Source organism: Bacillus rossius, chromosome 1 (genome assembly GCF_032445375.1).
Source record: "Bacillus rossius redtenbacheri isolate Brsri chromosome 1, Brsri_v3, whole genome shotgun sequence".
NCBI lineage: Eukaryota > Metazoa > Arthropoda > Insecta > Phasmatodea > Bacillidae > Bacillus > Bacillus rossius.
In genome coordinates this window covers 37271931-37298267 of record NC_086330.1, presented here as the reverse complement: position 1 = coordinate 37298267, position 26337 = coordinate 37271931, and the positions used below count along the sequence as shown (strand labels likewise).

Here is a 26337-nt window from a genome sequence, read left to right as displayed (position 1 = left end):
TTGTTTAGATTTAATTTCCTGCCACAATGTTGGTAACCCTACTAACGCGTGACCTCACTGGCACACAAACACACACGCACAGGCGAACGTAAACAAACAAGCTTCGACGTAACGGGACGGGGAGGTCAAGGTTTACAGACAAGACATTATCTAAGGCTGATCGCCTGCTCGCAAGTCAAGAAGTAGCGTGAGTAACTGAAGCTTCACATGCCCGGTCGCGCACGACGAACGTGGATTTCATCGACTCTGTTCGACTTGTGGAGGACTGTTTCAAGGGATATGTTTGCGGCGTTACGATACGTCTGTAGGTAGGTGGGTGTCCCTGTTGTTCGAGGGATGTCGTGACTTTTGGGGGAGGGGAACTGTCAGCAATTTAGAGCTCTTCGTTTGAACATATTCACTCAATAATATAGTCATCGGTCTAAAGTATCTAGCCGTACAAAACAAAATAGTACAATTACAATTTGCATATGTGATCTCAAAGGTCCTTTGTAATAGGGGTAAGTAAATTTGTAAAATATTATGGACCTATGTCACTGTATTTTAATTTCCTTTACATAAAATTAAAAATAATATTTATTCATATATACTAACAGAGCTCAGACAACTTGCTGAAGTTAGATTATGTAGAAAATAAGTAAAATATCACGTATGGAATTCCCCCCCCCAAAAAAAAAAACATTCAAGTCAGTTAAACCACACTTAAATATTAAAATAAATGAAATAACAAGAAAAAAACACCTCGGAAGGGAGGTTCAAACCCAAAGTGCTTGATTTATAATGTTCAATTAACTACTTTACGATTAATAATAATAATAATATAATAATAACTGTGCAATAAACACTTAAGGTTGTTTTATAATTTAAAAAAAAAATATTTTTGCAAAACTCCGTTCCCCCGGAGAAACCCCCGGAATGGCCACCGCATGGGGAGCCCAAGAAAAGAAACGGGCTCCCCATTTGGAAGCCACCTGGAAGGTTTTTTTCTGTTCCACCCACCGTTTCTTTTGGTAGCCTGACTTGTTGCAAGGGATTGTATTCATACCAGAGAAAATGCCACCATTTTATCTGGGCAATCCGCCTTGGAGAAGCCGGGGCGCGAACCCGGGTCCTACAAGTCACAAGGCAGGCGCTCTACCACCAGAACCAGAGCGGTAGAGCGGATACTTGAAGTATTCTTAACACTAACATGATGTTATTAAACGAGTTTACTGTAGTTTCGTGTGCCATTAACACATGCAGTAACATCTAACCTTAGTAACGAACAAATTTATGTATTCTTATGTTCTTAGTTCAGCATGAATTATGTAATTTCATAACAGTGAAATATAATTTGTATAAGTAGTCTGGCAATTTTTTAGTTTATTTTCTGCAAACTAATTTACAGTCCCGCTGTACAATAATTATATAGAACTACAGACTAGTAAAAAATTTGGTTGTCTGTAAAGTCGGTTTACGGACGATAGTTTAACGTGACGTCATAACAAAACATTGATGAAATTATTGCATACTTTTATGAATAAAATTGAATCATTTTTATATATTATCACTCATTAATTCAAATATGTTTATTACTTTAACGAAGAGATTATTTTAACAATAACTTTTATACATGTTTGCTATTTAACTTCTTCCAATATGTGTTATTCTGTTAAGGATAGGACGATGATAGGAAAAGTAGGAAACGAATGGGGAGTGTTTCAAGTTTAATGTGCCTCGAAAAAGTCAAATCGATGGTTGTTCCAATCGAGTGGAAGAGAGATAGATGCGGCGCAAGCGTACAATGAGCGTAACGGGACACCGCGTAACGGGACAATGTGCGTAACGGGACACTTTTTCGATTTATTAGACGTTGTCACGTCAAAAATAAATAAATAACGAGAGCGAGTCTTTCAGTGCTATCCAGAGTTTTGTAACATCAAACCTCAGTAACGAGATAATCCGTGGGTTCTCATTATACAAATACACTTATGATAATGAAACTCGGACACGATATTCGACACAGAATTCTTTAAAATAGTGCCACACGTGATAAATATACGCAAATTGTGTTTTCAACTATATTTCTGGGCGTGACTCAAACTTAGTTTCCACACCCACCGCAAGAACTCGCTACCGGAGCAGCTGCGTCGATTATCGAATCATCTGATAGCAAACCGAAAATTTAAACTCTATAATGACACATATCCTATGAAAATGAAAAGACTTGAAAAATTTATGTTCTCGTTTTGCATATACGCATACAATACTAAACTTAAGACATAAATTTTCGCGTATAATTCTTTAAAATAAAATATTGACCTGAATAATTTTAAAACACTAATTATAACACGAAGTGTTTGATTTTGCTTAAAGGACTGAAACCAGTCTGTAACTACATTCCTTAAAAACAAACCTTGATCTTTTTATAGCTGATTAATCATTTAAGATTCAGCAGCAGCAATTTAATCACGAATTTCTTTTTTAATTTGTCATGGCGTCGAATATATAGAGGATAACAATTTGTTTTGTCTCTACAGTATGATGGGCTATCTCAACACTTTAACTTTAAATAAGAGCTGTGAAAATTATAATGCTAGGATTCTAACATATTTTTTTCAGTTGTTATTTTTTTTCTTTTTATGACTATAAATTATTGCATAAAGTACTATATAATAATTAAATTATTAAGTTTTATTATTTAATACCTACGCGTGGTGTAATTTCTGTGATGTTCATGAATGAAATTAATACGGATGAATCTCGCAGGTCCTCCATCTTTTCGAGATTTCTGTGCCATCCGCCACAGTTGGCAGCACCGAGGTTACGCATTTCCGTTCATTCGACTTCCGTTCCATTCACGAAATTACTCCTACCAAAAAGCAGTACAGCGAGAGCTAAGAGGTTACACATCAAAAATGTAATGAATATTTGTTTTAAAAAACTCTAGGCGACAAACGGAGACAGCGCAGATAGCCACAGAAGGCTTCTAGCAACGGGACAGACGCGACGTCAGTGAAACTGCAACCTGTCCCCTGCACCTGTGCGCCTATAAGTAGGCAGGAGTCGCAGCAGGGTTGTACGAGAGGTAGCCAGACTGACGCGCAGTGGTCGTTTCTTATCGTCGCGAACACTTCAACACCCGTGTTGCTTGTCTTCGCTGTGTTGTATTCGTCTGTATTACTGTCCACATATATATTTTGCAGCGTGTACTAGATAATTCGTTGCAGTTGACGTAATCTGCAAGGCACGTCTCAATCTCTTATATATATATATATATATATATATATATATATATATAATATATCTTTATATATATTTCTTGTGTACGTGTGTATGTCACTGAACTCCTCCTAGACGGCTGGACCGATTTTGATGAAATTTTTTGTGTGAGTTCACGGGGATTCGATGATGGTTTAGATTCACAATTGGATATTTTATCTCGATTCTGAGTTAAGAAAAAACTAAAAAAAACACGCTTTAAAAGCAAAAAAACTAAGAAATGTTGATAATTAGCCTCCATGGCAACGGGCTTTTGCATTGTTGTTGCTTTCTGCGTAACCATGGGAAAGGTTTTTGGTAACGGCAGTGGCGTGCCCAAGAGGAGGGGTATGTATAATGAGAAGATACAAAATGTCCAGCGTAGAAATACTTACCGCCATATCCATATCTCACAAAAAGTACATTTGGGCAGGACAATGTCTGTCGGGTCCGCTAGAAAGATATATAGAGATATATATATGTAGAAAGATATATAGAGAGATAGAGATATAAATAGAAAGATAGAGAGAGTTATAGAGATATACATAGAGAGATAGAGAATTAGAGAGATAAAGAGTGATGCTTAGTATACGTTTAAAAAATTACAAAAAAAAATTGATTGAGGCATTGCAACGCATGCCGGGCATTATCTAGTATATATATATATATATATATATATATATATATATATATATATATAAAACATTAATTCTAAAAAAAAAATATGAAATTGTGACGGGTTTGGCATGCTCCGCCTAGCTTTTGCGTATGAAATTCCTTCCGTCCGTTTGACGGCGTGGACGTGTGGACCGTCTCCCGGGCGCGGCGGACTCGAAGATGCTCTCGGAAGAGGGGAGTCGCGGAATGGGTGTTTCCGCGAGGCGGCTTGGTGAGTGTTGCTGGGCGGGCGGCTGTTTGGACGACATTTAGCAGCTCCGTGACGCGTGTGGACACTCGGGGTTCCACCTTCCCCCCCCCCTGGTCACCGGTGTAGTGGTAATGCACCCCGCCCGCTTTCCGGAGGACCCCTGTTTCCAACCCAGGTTCGGTCATCGTGATTTCTTTTTTTTTTTTGACGTGACAACGTCTAATAAATCGATGAACGCCGGCTGCACGCACGGAAAAAGTGTCCCGTTACGCACATTCTCCCGTTACGATGTGTCCCGTTACGCTCGTTGTACGCTTGCGCCGCATCTATCTCTCTTCCACTCGATTGGAACAACCGGCCGATTTGACTTTTTCGAGACACATTAAACTTGAAACACTCCCATTCTTTTCCTAATTGTCCTATCATCGTCCTATCGTTAACAGAATAACACAGATTGGAAGAAGTTAAATAGCAAACATGATTGTATAAAAGTTATAGTTAAAATAATCTCTTCGTTAAAGTAATAAATATATTTGAATTAATTAGTGCAAATAAAAGTAAATTTATCAATTAAATTGTAGATTTAATGTCACCTTTTCTTTGTATCCATACAAAATAGTGATAGTTCAATAAAAAGATTCAATTTTATTCATAAAAGTATGCAATCATTTCATCAATGTTTTGTTATGACGTCACGTTAAACTATCGTCCGTAAACCGACTTTACAGACAACCAATTTTTTTTTTTTTTACGTGGGTTCCTGAATTCAATACAGTAAGATGCTGGTACGGCAGAGTTCTTCTCCAGTGTACTCGATCTCTATTGACCTCGCCCGTCAATAAAACAACTAAAGTTTAGTAACTCATTATAATATTTATACCTGCATAGTGTATGCATAAGTCGTGATTCAACAATCACTTTTAAAATATTACATTAAAATTATTCTCAGCTGGTTACTAAGTATCATATTTATTTGTAACTGATCATTAGATAGCAAATGTTATAAACTGTTTAGCAAATTATTTAACAAGTATTCAAAATAAAAGTAGTGTAAGTGCCGTCCTAAGTTGTTAGGTTCAATTCGACTTTGGTTTACTAACTGGAAAATTTTGGTTCTGATTATCTTTTGCATAAACTTGATTAAAATTTTTAAATTTCTATGAAAAATAATGACTTAAAAAACACTTTTTAAAATGAACTTAAAAAATATCATTGTAAGGTACAGCGACATCTAACCCTTCATATATTTTCCTGATAGACAGCTTTCGTACGAATATTTGCTCAAAATTTTAAGTATTAAAAACAGTTGCAAATAAATAACATTTTATTGCAAAGGTTCATAATTGCTTTACTTATGGAGTTTTTATAGTTGATTACTGTCGAATTCCACTGATTTGTTTTACTTTTTTCACCAGTTCGTTGTTTAGATGAAACGGTAATCTTGACCCGATTACGACCTCGTCCATTTCAGTAACATACGTAACTAAATAACTATCCATCAAAACAACAAAATATCTATAAATTGGCAACCAAGACTATTAATGAATTGCATTGAAAACTAACTGAAGCTCGAAGCAGGACTTGGTGTGCTATTGGGCTCGATGATTTATGCACGTAAGGCCAAAAGTTGGAAGATGGTTCTGGAAAAATAAATCTTAAATTCTGCTAAGTTAGACAACGGAGCTGAATGATTCTTTGTGTTATGCCTGTGTATCATTTGGAGGAAGACAGAAACAGACGCTGACGAATAAATAAACAGATGCGTTCATCATAGACGGGGTTTCTTAAAAACCGTTTCGCTCCCGGTGGTGACGCTATCTAAACTGCATGTTGTGGCTCTACAAACACTCCGTGTCATGTAACTCTCGGAGACAATGTACAGATGCTTTGTTGCTTTCTTTCTCACTTATCAAACACGCGTGCTCTTCGTACAGGTGTCACTGCTCCCTGGAAGAGTTGGTTCTTCCAACTGGCACGCCAGACAGCGCGCCGTTAAGTCAATTCCACTCACGCAGCATTGTATGTTTCTTACTTTAGCAGAGATTTTGTTTGAAGTGCTTTAACTACCATAAGGCATGATGCTTCAGTGTGACGTGGTGGGTCACACAACTTGAAATCAATGGTTCCTTATTACAATGTATTTATTTTTTTTGTAAATGGAACATAAATATTTATTTTAAATTACAGATATTTGTTTATCAGAACATTTACATGAAAACAACTATATCACTACAAAATAGTGTTTGCAGTAATGCTGGGTTCAGATTCTTACTCTCGCATTTGCAATGTGTTGTCCCAGTACCTCCAATAGTTAAAGTTATTTGTAACCGTTCCCTGAATATCTTTACAGTTTTAACTGCGCACATTATTAAGCATAATTACAACAGTAAATCGAATAATGGTATATTCGAATTTATTCTCCATGGTTTAAAAAATGTTATGGTTGAAAGAAAATTCATTTAAAATATAAAATCATGCACCTATTTTAATAATAAACCTTAGTATTATACCGAAAACGTATGTCATATATGCAAAACTATTCCTAGTCATGTGCTGTACAAAGTTACAATACCTTTCTTGTAGTAATTCAAACTAATTATTGGTAAATGGTTTCCAAATTAATCTTTTCCAAAAGAAAAGATTTTCATTTTATGTGTAGGGAGTGAAATTAACCGGTTAGGCTTACCTTTGGAACAAACCATCCCAATGGAAGTTGAAATGGACGATAATTAATTGTAATTTTTTTTAAGAAAGTGCATTCGTCCACTTATCTTAAACAGATTTTATTCTAAAAAAATTGCATTTTTTTTGCTATTAGTAGCTATTATTGTACGATTATAAAACAAGTATAAAATCAATCATTTTTCTTGAAAATTCAAGAAATTGATCTAGTTTCTACAAAAGCCAACAATTGTTTCCTTTATTTTTAACGTAAGAGAAACCAAAATTTCACAAGCAGAAGCAGACCCAAAAATCGTGTTGAGCGGTACGATCAAATTCGGCAGACATTAAATTAGGTTTTCTGGTTTTTTATGTACATTCAAAGCATTTAAGTAAGAATTGACGCAACATAGTGTACTGAAAGTATTTTTGCTCTTTTTAAAATCAAATCTTTTTTATCTATGTGTAAAATCCACTCTTTGCTACCTAACGAGTGTTTCGTGTTGTATAATGTCTTAATGTAATACAGTAATATAAAATCATTGTATTTTTTAGATGACTTTAATTTATTTACTTCAAACTTAGATTTTATTTAACATCAATTCAAAACGTGATATAATTTGACATAGCTGATTGATATAAATGAAAAATGTATTTTTTATGGTACCTACGATCAGTTTTTGATTATCAACGCTACTTGCATACGTGTTTATGTTGAAAATATATACTAGGCTATATTCGTGTATTCCATTATATTTGGTGGATTTATATGTTTTGTGATCGTTGCGGGGATTAGGATTATTTAAAAGTTTTGGACGGGTCTATAAAAAAGAGTAGAAAGTTTTAGCTATCAGATGGCCTTTAACGGTGTAACAGAAAGCTAAAAAGCGATTAGCAAAACGAAACGAAGCTGGGCTTTGAAAGGTGTCCACTTATCTATCAGCTAACTATACACGTGAGAATCCATAACGGTGAGAAGCATATCTACTGATAAGCAATGTTACGTATTACTTAGTCATCCTGTTCGACGTGGCCACATACCACAGTGTGATGCAAAAAAAAACACTAAAACCTACCGGCATAAACGTCATTGTCCCGACAAGCGTGATGTTTGTCACAGTATTTGGACAACTTCGCACTGATTTAATATTGATTGTTGATTACACCGTATAAGAAACTTCAATAACAGACACAGAAGATGAATATATAAAACAGATGAATGCGCAAACTCATATAAAGCAAGCCAAAATCAGTCGATGTCAAAAAATTGAAAGAACATAGCACAGAAAATTTCTAGAGGGAATTAGTCAAAAACTAATAAAGAAATCATTATAGCGTTGATGGACACAGTGGGCTTTAAAGACGAGAACGGTGAATGCAAACAAAACAACAACTTTTGAACAACACAATGCGACAAACAAAAGTACCCAAAGATTATTCAAAACAGATAACATGAACAGCGAACCTCATGCGAACCCAGCGATGAAATTAAACAATTATTCTGACAACACAACGAATACTACACAGACAAACAAAGTAGGCTTCTTAAGACACATCAGTTGCGACGTTTCGGGAACAAACAATACTAAGGTTTTTTTTTATGACATACAGTGTAACCAATGGCTTATGTTCACAAAAACATCATAAATCAATCTTCTCAATTGCGAGAACGGTAACACTAATCGCATATTGCATTGCGTCTTAATACTCAGTTTCATAAGCTGGGTTGGTTACTTCAATTTCTTGCCATTACTATTATCTGAGTGATTTCCCTGTAAATTAATTCCTTTTATTCCCTTATATTTCTTGATAGCTCCCAAAATGTTTTCACCAGATATTCGTTGAACTTTATTTTTCGAGCTGTAAAAGTTCACGCAATTTTTCGTAACTATGAACACTTTCGTAAAATTTTACCGCCATTAGTTGAGGCGAAACCAGTGATTACTTGAGAGAGCGGCTGTGTTATTTGAAATAAAAAACAATGCCGTAATTTTTTATGTGAACGACTATCAATTTTATGCTAGCTCAGAAAAATTATACACCATAAGTGTTTACTAAACAATATTCTAAAACTTCTATTAAATTTGGGGAAGTCTACAGTTCACAGGGACGAGAGCCACACCCGAACAGTTCCGAAGTTCTCCGAACTTCGCCGATCGCTCGTAACAACAAAAATCTGTAACATTCCAAACTTCAACATCATAAATTACTAGAGACCGGAAAAACTCGCGGATTCATCTCGCGATAGGCTAGAATCCAAACTCGTTCATTTGCATGCTGCCTCAGTGATCGGATCACAGTTTATCTTTAGGACTCTTGAGACAATGAAAACCCCTTCAACAAAAAAAAGTATCGAATAACAAGCATTCCAGTTAACAGGTCTCACGAGTTAGTAGCTAATGAGCAGGCGGCATTGTAGAGGATCGTGGCGTCTATCCTAGAGGTATTCGAAACTGCGACATTTTTTCCAGTCCGCAGCAATTACGTGATGACCGTAAATAATTTCAAAGCACTTAGAATCAGGTAAACTTGTTTACATCCATTTTTTGTTGACACGGGAGCGAATCCACTCAGGGCTAGTTAGTTATCGACCTGCGAAGCGCCTCTGCGATACGATATTTAGCGCGTACGTCCTAACTGGCTAGCAGAGCGCCGAGAGAACGGCTTGCGGCGTGACCGAGTGTTCGACTCGTGAACCGGCGCGGTTCACACGGAGCAGCGGAACGGCGCGGAATGAACCGACCGATTGCGATAGGGTATCGCGAACAACTCGCCGAATGAAGTGAAGGTAACAGTCGAGGGCTTGCGTCGCGCGGTCATGCTCAAAGGCGGAAGGCAACGGGACCGCCTCGGTGGCTTAATGGCTCCGAACCAATAACGCTCGCTCTTAGACGCCATGTTGACTTTTTAGCTGTGTAACATCTTAGCTCCCTGTATAGGACATTTGGTAGGGCCTAGGTGTAATTTCGTGAATGGAACGGAAATGTGTAACCACGGTGCTGCCATCTATTACGGATGGCGCGAACCGAAGTTCACAAAGCCAAAGATAAACTTTAAAGTATTAACTGTTAAATGAATTTTAATAATATTGGCAGTATTTTAATCAATTTAGAAATTTCGAAAATCGGTTCCAAAGCCGGGGTTTAGTATTTCATTTAGTCTTCTTCGCTTTTATCGGAGCCGATTCATCGTACAGTTTAAAATTTCGGTCGGAAAATGGAATGATTCGATAGACGACGTAGTTGCTACGGCAGCGATTTTTAGCGGCGGGTGCGGAAAATACGTGCGAATCGCGTCCAGAAATGTAGTTAAAAACACAATTTGCGTATTTTTATCACACTCGGCATTATTTTAAATAATCATAAAATAAATTCCGTGTCCAAGTTTCGTATAATAAGTGTATTTTTAACATGGGAACACATGAATTTGCTCGTTACCGAGGTTAAATGATACACATCACTGGCGAGTACTAAAAGACTCGTTCACATTTTTTTGTAAATTTGTTTCATTACTTTAATATAAGGCTATTTCTTAGGTTTTAACACGATACCTTCCTTGCATTTGTTATTATTTTCACTAATATTTTTAACAGATATTAACTAAGTTTAATACATTGGGCAGGAGCGTACCAATAATTTCATTGGGGTGAAAAAACGGGGATAGGATCTCTTTGCCTGCTGTTTGCGTACAAATTCTTTCCTTTTGTTGTGCCTTTTCTGTGAGGGAATGATAGATTTTTTACGATATTAGGATTTCTGTGAAAGGAGGAGGTATATCCCCCACACTAAAACCGTCAAACGCCCCTCAGAGGGTGTCAAATTGATTACGAACACTTGCTTGAATTTTTACAGCCATTGCATTACACTTAGTGAACATCTTTTGAAATTATGCACGGCAGGTATGGTGTTAGAATTCCTGAAAGAGCCCTTAATAATAATAATATTGAAAAAAGATGGAAAAACTAATGAAAATGGCGTAAGAGGCCGAATCCTAAATACCGTATCGATGTTCGTGAATGAGTACAACCAGGAGGACCGGCCGAATAGGTACAGAGAGAAGTTTCCGCTGAACATTTACTACAATTAAACCTGGGAGGGAAACAGAATCCTAATGCAATGAATTATACTCAGGTTGGTAACGTTAACTGCGGCTTCTAAACACACCAAAAATATATATTTTTTATTTTTCTTGACTGTTTTCGGTATAAAATTTATGTGTGCATCAGTTCAACTCGTAATAGATCATTAGCTGTTTTATAGATATTGAAATAAATTGCATTTAACTGAGTGGTAGAGTAAATAATTTATAAAAAATTAATGTATAGTTTTATTTACTATTTCTTTTTAAAACGGGGAAGGGCATTTTGTAGTCTTTTTTTTTTTTTTAGATGTAACATACAAATTAATAGTAGTTTGTGTGTGTGTGTGTGTGAAAACTAAATATTTTGCCATGGTTAAATTTTATTTCGTTTTCGATCCAGACTCCTCGACGCGTCTAGGCGCGGTCTTGATCTCCGATAACGCGAGCGTGTTTCCACCAATCGCGTCGAGCACGAAGTGTTCGGGGTCACACTTCAGGACTGCGGCCCCGCGCCTCGAGTTTTGTTCGTCGTGCTGCAGCGTGTGGCGCGCCTATATCTATCTTCGACGTTTTGATTCTCTTTGAAGGAAGTTGACATACCTTAGCTTATGTTGTACACCGTACTTCATAACGAAAAGAATTTCGTTTAGTGGCATGTTTACATCTACTGCATTGTTGGAAATAACAGGAAATTTACAGGATTTTCAACTTAGATTTCACCTGAAATTAAAACAACAAAAAAAGTTCTTCGTAGTTTCAGATAGCTGGGTCTTCGTACAATCTACGCTTTATTATTCTGCTTATTGTGTCTTTCGAGGAGTGATAAATAGAAAAGAAGACATATATAGTTGTGTGTATGTGTATGTATATATATATACATACACACATATATGTCAAGTTCACGAGGGTTACATCCTGCTCCAAATCTATTCTTGTGATTAACGGTCAAAGTAAGTATCATCAGTACGTGTGAATTTACGAAGACGTCCATAAGTTTACGAAGATCCCTGGGTAATTTGGAACCAGTGTTTACCGCGAACTCAAGACGACAGTTCGGACGGCGTGCTGACGCATCGGGACGTGGTGAGCTCACGTGGTCATCACACGCCTCCCCGGAGCCCATCTGCCAGCAATCAGGACCACGTCGCAAGTCGCCGCGTTGCATCAGCGGCGAGCAGAAACTTGCGCGAACTGCATTGGGCGTTCGCACTTGTCGGCACACTTTTGCAGTGGACAGGAGAAAAAAAAAATCCCTGGTGAAACTCCAACGTACCCGATGTTCATTCGCTCGATTTACATCCGTCCAACGTGAAACGTTGGTGGCCTTTGGAAGCAGAGTTTATTTTAGTTCGAGGCGTGTGAGGGTAAGAGCTGAAGATGTCGTGTCGTGTCTGTGAAATCTGCCCGTGCTTTTGACGAGTGTCACTGAACTAGTGGTGATGATAAGGCTTTTGGGATTTCACTTGCTGGAAAACCATCACTGCCCCAGTTTTATGTCATACTTTTCTGCGCTGATATTTTTAAATCCCCGTTAGTAACACGTCATTTTTAAGATGTAAATATTATTTTTATGCACTGAAGTTTAACCCTCTGTACAACCGAGTTGACCAACGCCGACTGCCTTGGAATACGTCCAGCCAGTCCGTCTCCCCCATGCTTCAAGCACCTCCACGGACTTCTCTTCAGCTCGAGAAGCGTGTTCCAGACGGAGTGCTTTGGGGGAAGACGTCCTTACTTGGTTTCTCGACGAGGCCCGCCATCTTGAGCTCCGCCATCGCCCGCCGCGTGGTCCCGCGCCGCGCCGCCAGAAGCCGACTGCAGCGGAGATGTCCGCGGCGGGCGACAGCCTCCCGCGCTATCAGTTCCCGCCCCTCCGCCCCCTCACCATCCCCCCCTCCCACAATCGCACACACGGCGCGGACTGTGTGGACCGTCCTGGTTAGCTGGGTGCACACACATCTCACCAGCGATTTGTGAACACAGTATTTCAACATGTAAATTAATTTGGGTTATGTAAAAAATGGTTTATTTTACCATCCAAACCACAAAACACTTATATTTTTTTTTTATGTTGCACTAATTTCTAGTGTCTTTTTATAAGCAACAGCTAGAGACCGGAAAAATTCGCGGGTTCATTTCATGATATGCTAGAATACAAACAACTGTATATTTATATTGCTTCTGTGATTGACTCACAATTTATCTGAAGGACTCTGAGCCAATGAAAAACCTTCAACCAAAAGAGTATCGAATCGCAAGCTTCCCAGTTGACAGGTGTCACGAGTCTCAATAGCCAATGAGCAGGTGGCATTTTCCTGAGTGTGAAGGGGATTGTAGAGTCTATCCTAGAGGTCATCGAAATCACGAATTTTTCCAGTCTCTAGCAATAGCAATAATTAATTTCCAAAGCAGGAATTAAACTTGAACATTGTAACATCTCGACAACTACTTGCCACGGTGTTATTGATAAATTACAATAAATTCTCTAAACCCCGCCGAAATTGCATCTTTCTCCACTTTCACTGGCCGTTGCGCCGTCCGTCCGTCCATCACAGGAATAAAATATGTTCATTTTCCTCCCGTGCACACGACAGTCCCGAGCGCTGTTGCGAATCAGCAGGTTCGGAAACACGGCGGTCGAATCTCGTGCGCGCGAGATAATGTTGGTATTAATTGTTTGTTTGTTTGTTTTGTTTTCAATTGTGCGCCCAGCGGTGTACTTGTGCGCTGGTTCCCACGTGCAGGAGCACGGAGTCGCGGACCGCCGGGAGACGGCGTGCGAGTCTCTGCTCTGCCTCTCCCGGGTCGTCGATGGCGCTTGGCCACGCCTCCGAGATGGTTCATGAGTGCCAGTCGGGATTCCCATCGTCGACCAGAGATTAGAGAAAGTTACAGACGGAGCATAAAACACAGTTTGTAGGTATCTCTGCTGAAGCCAGGGGACGTAAGGGGGAAGGGAAGCCTACAACTCACGTAGTTTCGGTTCCCTGCAAGAATTTCCGAAGATTTCCGAAGTTTTGCGTTTTGGTGCTAACGCCACTTCAGCAGCTAAATCAGAAGTTTGCAATGAAAACAAGCATGTTGTGACCGACCTAACCTAACCTAACCCTTCGATTTTTTTTTATTTCAATTTTTGAGAGAAATCAGAAGTTGCACGAACGTGGTAGGGAACCGAAACTACGTGAGTTGTAGGCTTCCCAAGGGGGAAGCAGGTCGCCGCCATATTGTGAAATGCAGAAAATCGCATTTTCTCATAAGTTATGTATGTATGGTGGCGGAAAAGTGCATGAATATTAAACAAATAAAGACTGTTGACTCGAGAAAAAATGATTGTGTACAAGAGTATGTAATAAACTACATTTATATATGCTATATAAACAAATGGCCGCCATATTATTACGTGAAGAAACTGGCCACAGTGCTCAGAACTTATGCTCCATCTGTAACTTTCTCTAATCTCTGTCGTCCACAGTCTGCTATTGAAGATATTAAGGAAGAATCATTATTCTGATAAATATTCATAACAAATTTTTATTTTTATTTTACAATGAAAATTTTATGTTTTTTTTTAATTAGTTAGCAGCTTAAAAACAAATGTGAGCGAGTGTTTCAGTACTCACCAGTGATTTGTGAACATCTAACCTCGGTAACAAGCATGTTCGTGTGTTCTCTTGCTGCTCACGCTGCAAATAAACTTTCACGATGAAGGAAATTTATTCAAATACTGCCCGTCTTGTTAAAATTCATGAAAAATTTGTACTTTTAAGTTTCCGCACACGTTAGAAGTTATGGAATTCCAAAAATATTTACCTGAAACGCTTTAAAACACATATTGTAACACTAAGTAAGATATGTTTTAATATTTGTTGTTTTTGTTTTCGCTTAAAAGACATACATAAATCAATGTGTAAATAATTACTAGAAACAAATCTTAATCATATTGACCTGAAACAATATTAAAATTGTATAATATATTTTTAATTTTATTCAAAAATAAAAATATATTCCCAGTAACCACGTCCCTTCAGATAAACAAGCGAGCGCATTACCACTGCGCTACAGAGCCTATTTACATATTGCAAGAAAAATCACTGTGATGCCAGCTTTCTTAGGTATTTTAAAACTTATTATTACTTTTTACTATAACTATATTAGTTTACCAAATATATTCCGGGGTAGTTTTACTACCATAAGGTGGCATTTGGCACACCAATACGTTTGGTGTATAGGTACCATCATGTTAACGAAAGTGATTATATACAGGTTTATGTTACTACACGTGAGTCAGCAATCTTTGTGTCACATTTCCGTTCATTGACTTCTGTTACATTCACTAAATTACTCCTACTAAATGCCGTATACCCAGAGTTAAGATGTTTACACATCTAAAATAATTAATGAAATTATTATTTTTTTTTTTAATTTCTGATAATTTTTTGTTGGCATAGTAGGTAATAATGCAATATTTAAATAAAAAATTAGGAATATTACTACAACTTAGAGTGTTAATACCATTCCTTGTATGTATTGAAACTATTATAAATTTAATCCAACCAGGAACTTTATATGTATGATTAACTTCAATTATAATCGCAGGTCATTTAATTTTAACGCATTTAGGAAACACAACATTTTATGTAAGATTTAGTAATAACATTTATTGTAATTATTCAGATAGTATTATTAACATTAATAACAGCAGTAGCCATTATTAAAGGGGGCGGCTCAGGGTCGGGAAAGCCCTTTAATCACCTGTGCACCAGTCGTGTCAAATATTTAACATTAAATTGTAGATACCTTTTCAACATACAATATAAATATAATTTATTCTAATATTAATAATAATACCGACTTAATATAAATTTTCAAAACCGCTGCCGAAGTCCCAGTTTGTCTTTAAAATGTTGTTTTAAAGAGTTTATTTTTCCAATAATTCGGGGGAGTGCCCCTGGTAGGGGCCGCCCAATAGTAAATGCCCCAGGGCACCGAAAAGTCTAGGGACGATTCTGCCCGTCTTCAAATACGGCCCTTCTATAAAATGCATTCCTTAAAAATGTTTCCACGACGGAACATTTCAGAAAGTTTTTTTGTGCTGAAAACATCGTGCAGACAACCAGCGGGGCAACAAGCGGCTCCATGCAGTACCCACGTACAAATTTACAAATATCTGTAATTTTACATTAATATTTCTGTTCCATTTACAAAAAACTTACAGTATAAATGTCTTGGTGATTTTTTTTTAAAATTTCATTTTTATTATACATTTTCTACTGGTTTTAATAACTTCGATGAGGGGGGGGGGGGGGGAACAAAAAATTTAGTGTCGTATGAAAATGTCTTTAAAATAATCGAAATTTATTAGTCCTACGTTATTGTAGAGTGTATCATCGCATAAGTCAACATTTACAATCATGAAATGATACAAGTGACTGGGATACCAAAATTATGAGGCTAAATTGTATTTGAATTTTATGAGTATTTTCATGTAACATAACATCGCAATTTAGCTTCAGTTAAAATTTCGTTTAAGTTTTCGAACCAAACTGTAAAAATAGTATTTTTTATGGGTTATTATTTAATGAATCAAAATAAATCAATTTGAGGAATTATATTTCAGATCATATTTTTACTCACAAGATAAGCTCTGAATCGATGTATGCATTGGTGATTAAGGCTAGTATTATCGTGAAAGGAGATGATAATATATTACATATTTCCTAAGCAACTACTTTCAATTTTTCTAGACACTGCGTGGTTTGCAATGGCGTGAGAACACAACACTTGAGATTTAGCTAGCCTTGACCAAGTTACAAGTGGGTGTAGTCTGTTGAAACCCAAGGCGATAAAATACTGCTTGTCATATACTGCTGCCCAACCAAAGCCGAGCCAGATAAAACTTATATTCGGACTTACCATCGTCAACTTGAACTTCAGAATGAGATATCAAAATTGTCTTATCTTATTTATGTAAGGAATAAACGGTATCAACTTTGTAACTAATGGTTTAAATTAAAATACTAGTTAAACACTATTATTTTCGTTGCTTACATAGTATCCTTATTTTAATTAAGGTCTTTCGATTACGTAGATGAGTCATATACATTTACTTTACTGCTATATTAAGAATTATTATTGTGGAAAACGACGATTTACACGTTGCGCATTAATTTACTTAAGTAGGTTTATAGTAAGCCAATACCTACGCATATAGGCTATATATATAATTATTTCTGGAATACGATTATAGGGGCAGCCTTTTTCAACTGAGAATAAAACATTGTCTCTCATCATGTGTTCGCTCAACATCGTCATTGTGATGAATTAATATTTTAGGTAAACATTACGCGTATTTTTACAGTGTTGTATTTTTGATCAAATTCAATTTTTTAAAAAATCATTGTGTGGACTGGTAATCTTTCCTTTCCCTATACCAAAACCAGGGATTTTTCAGCCAAGAAAAATGATTAACTATAGCTACTGCTTGTCACGGATTTGCGAATGAGCGATTACGTGAACGTTCAGAATAGACATATTCCAACCCTGCTACTTTCTTTTCTCATTAGTTAAAAATATGCGACTTGAGGTTATAATTGAGTACGGTGTATGCCGTTTCAAGTCAAGTACGTGGTTTTTAAGTAGACGTCGTGTGTTCATCAAAGAGTTAAGATAAAGGAGATTGTGCTCGAGTTAGTTACACTAATGTTCAAACTGTCACAGCTCCTCGGCGACAGTGATCGTTAGGGGCAGGCATTTTTCGTGAAAATATATATATATATATATATATATATATATATATATATGAACGCCCATTACACTGAAATACAGAATGTACCTAAAAGAATGTCCAAGTTTCAATGGTATATTATAACAGTTTAATTTAGACTTTTTACAACAAATGATATATAAAATTGAAGTAAACTAACCTAGTTTTCCTTACAAATGTTACAAATGTTCAATATGTGCACCTTTAGTTATACGGCACACATCCAACCTGAAGTCCCATTCTTCCCACACTTTGGTTAACATGTCCGGAAGAAATGGAAGCAATTTAGCCTTATCAATTCTGTGTCTCAACTCTGGCGAATCATTTGGTAGCGGCGGAAAGAACACACGATATTTTATAAAGATTTTCATTGACATAACGACATTGCTGGTTTTAAATGTATGTCATAGCTCAGCCCGTTTGTGCCTGATTACGGGAACGTGCGTGAGTTCTAGAAACGTCGCAATTGTCTTAGGAAGCCTGCTATATTCGTCTGTGCCGACGTCGTGGCGTTTTCCAGAATATTTGTGTTTGTCTGTTTGTCGCTATGCTGTCCAAGGTAGGTGTTTGTCTTTAATTTCTGTTCTTGTTACAACTGTCCCGTTGTCAGCTCATTGTTTAGCTGTACGGTGATAAATTGTTCCGGCCAATTCCATTCACGGGATTCCCTCTGTGTTATCTGTGTGTTTAACATTTGACATGGGCTGATTTCGACGGCTTTTCTGCGTGTTTGTGTTTTTATCTTTGTTGCTCATTCTTCAGTTTTCTCTCTGACACACGTTTGAAATCAGCGATGGCATATCTGTACATGAAAATCTTTTAAATCGAGGGTTGCGGCTTCGATTGCAACAAACACCCAGGCATAGCTGAAAGTTACGAGTGTCGAGTCTGTACCAAAGTGGTTTGGAGCCCACTTATAATCAAGGGCGACCCAGCTTCCAATTTTGGTGGTGCGCGATTTTTAGGGAAGGGGGGAAGCGGATGACAGGGGTGTCTTAGGTGGAAGGTATGAAATTCCTCCACATTAGACAGTTTGAAAAGTAATAGCCAATTATTTTAACGCATTTCTGTCGTCATAGAAAAAAATTTATATCTCCAGTTATTTTTAGCTATGGTGGTAGTTGGGGGGGGGGGGGGGGTGTTTTTCCACCCCATCACCCCTGCCGTAGTACCGCAGTTGATGTTCCTTGCATAACCTGGTGATGCAAGGGGAGCTCCAGGAAGACTTTTCGGGAGAGATAAGGGTGCAGTTGCAAAACACGACGTTAAATAAGTCAAAGATTGGCCTTGGAATATTTACTAAATTAATGGTCCAAAATAATATACTTTAGATTTTTCCTGCCACTTTTATTGAAGGAAAGCTTAACACATGAATTTAAGTGTACAGGTAAACATAAATATACCCTCCTAATCATGGGCCTAGATCCCAAAAGGCAGAGGGGCCCGAATCCCCTCACTGAGGGGGCCCACTTGCGCTCCCAAAAGCGTGTCTGTGAAACGGGTTTGATGTCAAAACTATGTCTATTCGTTTTTTTTAGTTTTCTTCTTATTACATGCATATAGGGCAAATATGGGCAGTATGCAACATACAAGCCCCATATCCAGAGATAGCGTGTGTCGGTTAAAACTCACGCACAAAAATCTCGGGCCATGTATCCCTCCCCCTAACCCCCCGAAAATTTCAGGGGGCCACCCCTTGAGAATCCTACAGATTTGCGCCCCTGCTCCTAGTAAAAATATATATATAATTTGGGCTGACTCGGGAGGGGCTATCACCAATTTCCCCCCCCCCCTCCCCAACCGGTTACTTTCTAGCTGCACTTGGTGTAATGTACAACTAACAAATGTTCGGAAATTCGCCGTTGTTCAAACATGTCAGGGGGTGTAGTTTGAAGGGTGTACACTCCAAACACTGCTCCTTTGTGCTGTAATAATACGGAATAACAGAAAGCTATGGAACCCAAAGTAGGAGATTCTTGGGATCACATTCAAGGCCCCCGCGTCGCTAAGTGATAGCTGACGCCAGTGATAACCGCTCGCTAACGAATAACGAGCACAGCTAATTGACAGGGGCCATTATGCTCGTGGGTTTGCGCTGGCGCGCACACAGTAGGTGCCAACACGGCGACCTTTTCTTCCCTGGCTCGCCACCTGGTTCGCACGTCGGCCGCGCATTGTCGCGGACAATGTCCGCATTTCCATGAGAACGGGGAATCGTGAGCGCAATTGCTAATTTCATTCCCGGTCTATTTGCTGTGCCTATATGCTTGTGAGGCAGGTGTGTCCTTGCGCACTGTGTGCCTGGTTGCTGCTCAAGTGTGGTTCGCGCGACCGAGCACGAGAATAGCACGTCACAAACCAGGTTATAGCCTATAGATTTTACAGACGCAATATACGGCATTTTTCACATGGATATTTTGGTAGGTACAGTGTTTTACGTGGAGCGCAAGACTCGCTCTGTCCCATTTTATTTTAATTTCATTAAATAGTTTTTTCATAAAACAAATAACCACTTATGAATATAACTAACTATGAATTATACAAAATACAAAATAAACATAGTCTCATGTTACGAACTTAAATAAAGGTATAAAACTGAATACAATTAATTGACTTTGAGAAAAATTTATTCATTGGCATTTAAGTTGTAAGATCTGAGCTAGAATAGTTTTTATGGTTTACTGTGACTAACGTTTAAAATGACTAATATAATGTCAATTTGCAGACCTAATTTTTAAGTTAGTCATACTTCCAATTATTTTCGAGCACTTAAATTTATACTGAGATGAAAATATGATCATTGTAGCACTGAATATAACAATAATTTCCAGGCAAAAAATCAAATGAATTTAAATCAATCAACACTGTAAAAAATTGTGTGAATTGACACATTCGGTTTAATGTATTTTTATATTTTCGTCGTGTAATCAGGAAAAACACACATACATACATAGTGTATTTTTTTCCACATTACTTGGTCAAAATTACTATTACATGTGCATTTTAAACTAAATATAGGTTGATATTCTAAAAACTCAACATTGGTGTGAAAATTGACAGTTGCCGTGTAAATTAACGATTCTTTTGAAATTTTACACCTACGGAGTAAAAATAGTTCGTAAAATTACATATAAAATATACGTAATTTTAAAATTTTGTAACATATTTTTTAAAAACCAGTAACTACCGCTTGTATAGTTTGACACACATGTTTACAGCAAACCAAATTTTGCTCAGGCTTCAGTAAAATATACCGGAATGTAAATTTTCCAGTAATTTATGTTTAAAATAACAATTTTGGATGTATATGTAAAAATGTACATAAAATAGGTGTTAAATTAATCAAATTCCTCTTAGTTTGTCAGTATACTGTAGAGGTAAATACACACGTATACAAAGATAGAATTTTTTATTATTCATGCTGACAAATATATTTCATTTACATTAGGTTAGATGCAGTTAAATTAACTGTTAGTTGTGATCAATTCACAAATCCATACATTTGTAAATTTTTATAACACGGAGTAAAAATACACCAAGAGCTATGGCATATTTACCAAACCATAGCAAATTTAATTTTACAATAAATGTGTGTGGCAGCAGAGTCTTCGCCGATGTTAGTGTAATGATTCACTAACCCACACTTGTGTGTATAAGTAAAAATACACCAACACGTGTAGGTGTAAACTTACACTAACATCTGTGGAAACTCTGCTGCCACATACATTTAGTGTAAAATTACACAAATTTTTACATTGAAAGCTGAATTGTAATATATAATGAATTGTATATTTTTACACACATGTTTACAGCAAACCCTGCGCAGCAAACTATTATCAGAGTAAAGATAAAAATTACATTAAATATTTAACTTTACATTTACTTAGCTCTTTTATCAATTCGTGACTGTATCTTAACTTAATCACCGTTCCGCCTATATATTATGCATTGTAAACGTCTGTTTTTACATACATTTAAGAAACATTTTGCTGATACATCACATTTATTAAAACTTATGTGTGACAAAAATTTCTATAAAGTGTTTTTAAGCTTTTAAAATTTATATTTGAGGGCATTCCGAAAGGCGTCAGACCTGTACAAAAGCCATGATTTAAACTACCTTTGCTAATATATTTACCGATTAAATATTTAAAAATTCTGTAGAAAAATGTTTTAAAATCTTAAAAGAAATTGCATTGTTATTATCTCAGTCATAATATTTATAAATAAAAATATATATTGTTGTTAAAATTCACTTTTAATAAACACACATAATTTTTATCTCTATAAATTAATTTTTATAATGAAGAACCTACAATCAGCATTTTTAAAATAAATAATTTAAATATATACTTAGATTATTCAATTAAACGTGTTTCTAATGATAGTTTGTAATTTTTAGTTATATCATATTTAAAATTAGTTTTAGTGCTCGTCGTGTACGGGTAAATTGCAAATTTCATACAAAGCCTTCTTATGCAATCATTTATTTAGTGAGATTTTTTGCAGAATTTACAGTTAAGCTATTTGCAGTTGTATGATATAATTCGTGTTAAATTTAAGAAATGTAAATTACTCACGTGTTAATTTTAAAAGTGATTTTTCCTTCATTAAAAATTTATATTTTTCCCTTTTCTTAAATTTATTTTGGCCATAATCATTAAATCTACTATATAAAAATAAGTCGGGTTTTCCTTCCTGACGCTATAACTCCAGAACGCACGAACCGATTTCCACGGTTTTGCAGTCGTTGGAAAGGTCTCGGGCTCCGTGAGGTTTATAGCAAAGAAAATTCAGGAAAAATTCAGGACAAACCAACATTTTAAGTAGATGGCGCCGGTGCGTGATACATTGTTTGACAGCTACTCATTGTTCTCTGCTCAGTTAATTTCATGTGACAAACCGGTATTGTGTTCACTGTGAAATTGTGAAAAAAAAGAAAAAAAAATAAGTTATTCGTTTCCTAACATTTCAATTGGAAACCATCAAATCAACAAGATTGGACTATGTCACTTCCAGTGGCAATCTTAGTTTATGTCACTTCCAGCGACCATTTTGTATTTTGCTATGTTTGTTCTCTAAAACATTCTGCCATTTTGAATTATGATGTCACATCCACCATTTTGTTTTCTAGAACTTTCTACTTTTCCAATTGAATGCTCCACTCCTTTGTGTTTCCGTTACGATGATAGCATCGAATAACCCACTCCTGCGCATTGCACTTTTCGTTACAGCCTCCATATTTAAAATAGGCCTGTATTTACTATAAAAATAATAAACATACAATATAATTATTATAAGAAAACCATTAAGTTTTGCTATTGTAAGGAACTAAGTAGAGAGTAAGAAAAAAATACAGATCCTGACAGTTTGTAGTGTCGCCATATTTGTTTCAATTTTCAATACCCTTTTTGTATATTACAATTTTAATTGCAGAAAAAAATCATGTTTCATAGACACATAAATAGTGAGTGGGTGTCATTTCTCTATGTCCACGAGGTCTCGCCACGTCAATTTTCTCCTTGGGGCGAACCCATCCGCTTAATTAAATTAAATAAACAGCTTTTATCGTTGAAATATTTATTTCATGAAAATCTGCTCTCATAAAGACACTAATGAATCACCAACATGTTCGATAACAAGAAATTGTGATATGGCAAAAGTGTTACAAGATTGCTCTCTAATCGTTTGGGATGAATGCACGATGGCGAATAAAAAAGCAGTTGAAGCTGTGGACAGGACACTACGGGACATTAGGCGCAATGAAAGGCCCATGGGGAATGTCACACTACTCTTTTCTGGAGATTTTCGGCAAACTCTACCAGTTGCAAGTCGAGGGACTAGAGCCGATGATATCAAAGGTTCACTGAAGAATTCTTACCTCTGGCATCAAATAAAAAAACTGCAACTAACAATTAACATGAGAGCACAGCTGGGTGGTAATTCTCATGCGCAAGAATTTTCCGGTGTTCTATTAAAAGTTGGAGAAGGTGCCCTCCCTGAGCAACACGGTCAGGTGACGCTTCCAGAAATACTTGGCAGAGTCGTATATTCGGAAGACGAACTCATGCGTTCGGTATTCGGGGATCTGTCAAACATACAACATCAGGAACATACGTGGTTATGTGAACGTGCCATACTCACTCCAATAAATGACCAAGCTGCTGCAATCAATGAAAAAATGTTTAACGAATTGAATGGGGCTGAAGTGGTTTACACATCGTTTAACAGCGTCCTTAATCAGGCCGACGCCACTAATTATCCAATTGAGTTTTTGAGTTCTCTCACTGCAAGTGGTCTTCCTGTTCACAAAATTGTTATCAAAGTCGGTGTTCCAATAATGCTTCTGAGGAACCTTACTCCCCCAAAATTGTGCAATGGAACCCGACACTGGATGTGGCTCAGGTGAAACTGTTTTCATATCACGCATACCGATCATCCCGAATAACTTCCCGTTCGGGTTCAAGCGCACACAGTTTCCAATAGCAGTTTGTTTCGCGATGACAATAAATAAGTCTCAGTGTCAGAGCCTTAAGGCAGCTGGTGTCGACTTAAGGTCTGATTGTTTTTCCCACGGCCAGATGTATGTGGCTAGCTCGCGGGTCAGTAATGCAGACAATATTTACATTCTAGCTCAAGACGGGAAAACAGTAAATGTGTTTTACAAAGAAATTTTATGAAGTGTCTTGCCGACATTACCTTTGAAAGTAGAAACATATTTACACAAAATTTAGGTAGTAACATATTTTTATTGCAAAGACTGAAATGGAGGTGAGATAAATTATCATTTGTGAACATAATAAAACTACTACAACTGTATCAACTGTTATGTTATAATGTTCAAATTTAAATGGTGCAAGATAATACAAAATTCCATGCGGAAAAAGTCGTGGGCAGCAGCTACGTATAGTTATAGGTATAGGGCTATGCATGCTGATTTTTCATATACTGCATGGATGCGAACATGTAAGAATAATCTATCTTACTATAATAAAAAAGTAGTTCTTTTTCTGTCCGTCTGTCTGTTTATACGCGGTGTTCTACACAACTACTATACTAATTTTAATGGGTTCTTGCGTATAACAGTCATTACTTAATTATTTGCCTTCAATGCAGTTCCCTTATTTCACGTCCAGCGAAGCGGGCGGGTTCGGCTAGTTGAAATATATAATTAGGAACAGAGTATTTATAAACACTTTATGTAAGAATTTAAAAAGTATTCAATTGAAATTTCGTGTTTTTCAAAAGGTTTCAAATCATTTAAGAATGCATTTTTGTCGGATAACGCCTCCTGTAAGATGTTTGGGAGAATTTAATTGACCTGTGTTGTAAAACAGGGACTGTAAGTCCACTTTTGTTCAAAGGTTCTGAGCTGTGGTAAACACTAGAATAACAATTTATCAAAATACAAAATTTACATCGTTTTTTTAACTCCTATGTAATTAATATCATGACGTGTGCCATAACTTATATGTTACATCATACATTACTATAATTATTTTTAAAAAAGGTTTTTTCTAGACAGCTGCTTGAGTTATTCTAAACAACCTTTTTTTATTTATCAAATTCGATGTTTTATCTTTATTTTATTATATGATACAAATTTGTATTGTATTATACGATCAAAAAAATTATACATTTGATTTTTAGCGCTTGATCTCAAGTTCGCTTATTTCTTGTTTCCCCATCTTCTGGACTTTTATTCTCCGCCCTGCTTGCATATTTCGACTAACCATTCTTACCATTTATTCTAAGAGACGTTTCCTGCTGGTTGCTACATACCATTTTATGCCATACTAGCAGTGATGCCAGAATTCGCACGGGTAGACTAGTTATTCAATTCTTACAGATCACATTTCCAGATATAACCACTGTTAATTTTAGTCTTTAGATTTATATTCTTTTAATGTGGGGTTTTTAAAATTGAACATTGTGTCAAAATGATTTACCCTCTGGCTCCTAGTTTATCTCGATGACCCTGAGTGTCTGTCGCAATTCATGAACAGTTATTTTGATATCTTCGCAGTTTAATTAAGCGTGTGTCCGCTATCATTGCTCACATGGGAGCTGCACACATTATTACCAACCTAATTAATTATTGCTTCTATAGAAATTATATTTTAAATATAAGACTCTTTTCATCACACTACTGCAGTTGTATTGGGTTTTGAGGTTGGAAATCCTCGCCTCCTTTTGATATCGTGCTGTCTTAACCTGGTGAATATGTGCCACAAATGATTTTGCTGGAAAAAGATTAATTCACGTATGTACACAGAAAGTTCGCCATGCACTAGTTTAACTTTCTTTTCTGATATTTAGATGTTTCATTTTTCCTGAAACTTTGCTGTGACAGTCGGAACAGCCATTTCGAGAATATATTCGGTAGTATTTAAGTTATTCTCAGTGAAAAAAATTAAATATGTGCTTTTAAATCATGTAAGTAGTGTATAACAGCCGGTGCGGAAACTGGCTTCTGACGGAGGAGATGGAGGAGCCGACCGCTATCTTGGATTGTGACGTCACGGTGGCCATCTTGGATTACCTTGACCTTGATCTTGGACTTTGACCTTTGACCTCAGTCGCCATCTTGTATTCCACAATCTTGTCATGGAGCGCCCCAATCTCCGAATGTTGCAATTTTCGTTGGGTCGTTATCTCTTGAATTCTAATAAAATTTCCACCATCTTGGATCTGATGACTCAGCTACTTTTTTAGATTCTGATGA

At 36.8% G+C, this 26337-nt stretch overlaps 1 protein-coding gene across 2 annotated transcripts in view; it reads right to left on the bottom strand.

Moving 5' to 3' along the window:
- LOC134534874 (uncharacterized MFS-type transporter C09D4.1-like) overlaps positions 1-26337 on the bottom strand; it is a 112588-nt gene that overhangs the window by 26203 nt on the left and 60048 nt on the right. Inside the window, exon 1 of one of the 2 annotated variants that reach the window (XM_063373530.1) lies at positions 12585-12703. The exons of the other annotated variant lie outside the window; for it this stretch is intronic. Within the exon in view, the coding sequence (XP_063229600.1) occupies positions 12585-12624 (40 nt within the window). The 5' untranslated portion in view covers positions 12625-12703. Of the gene's footprint in view, positions 1-12584; positions 12704-26337 lie in introns of those variants that run through there. 2 annotated transcript variants of the gene reach the window in all.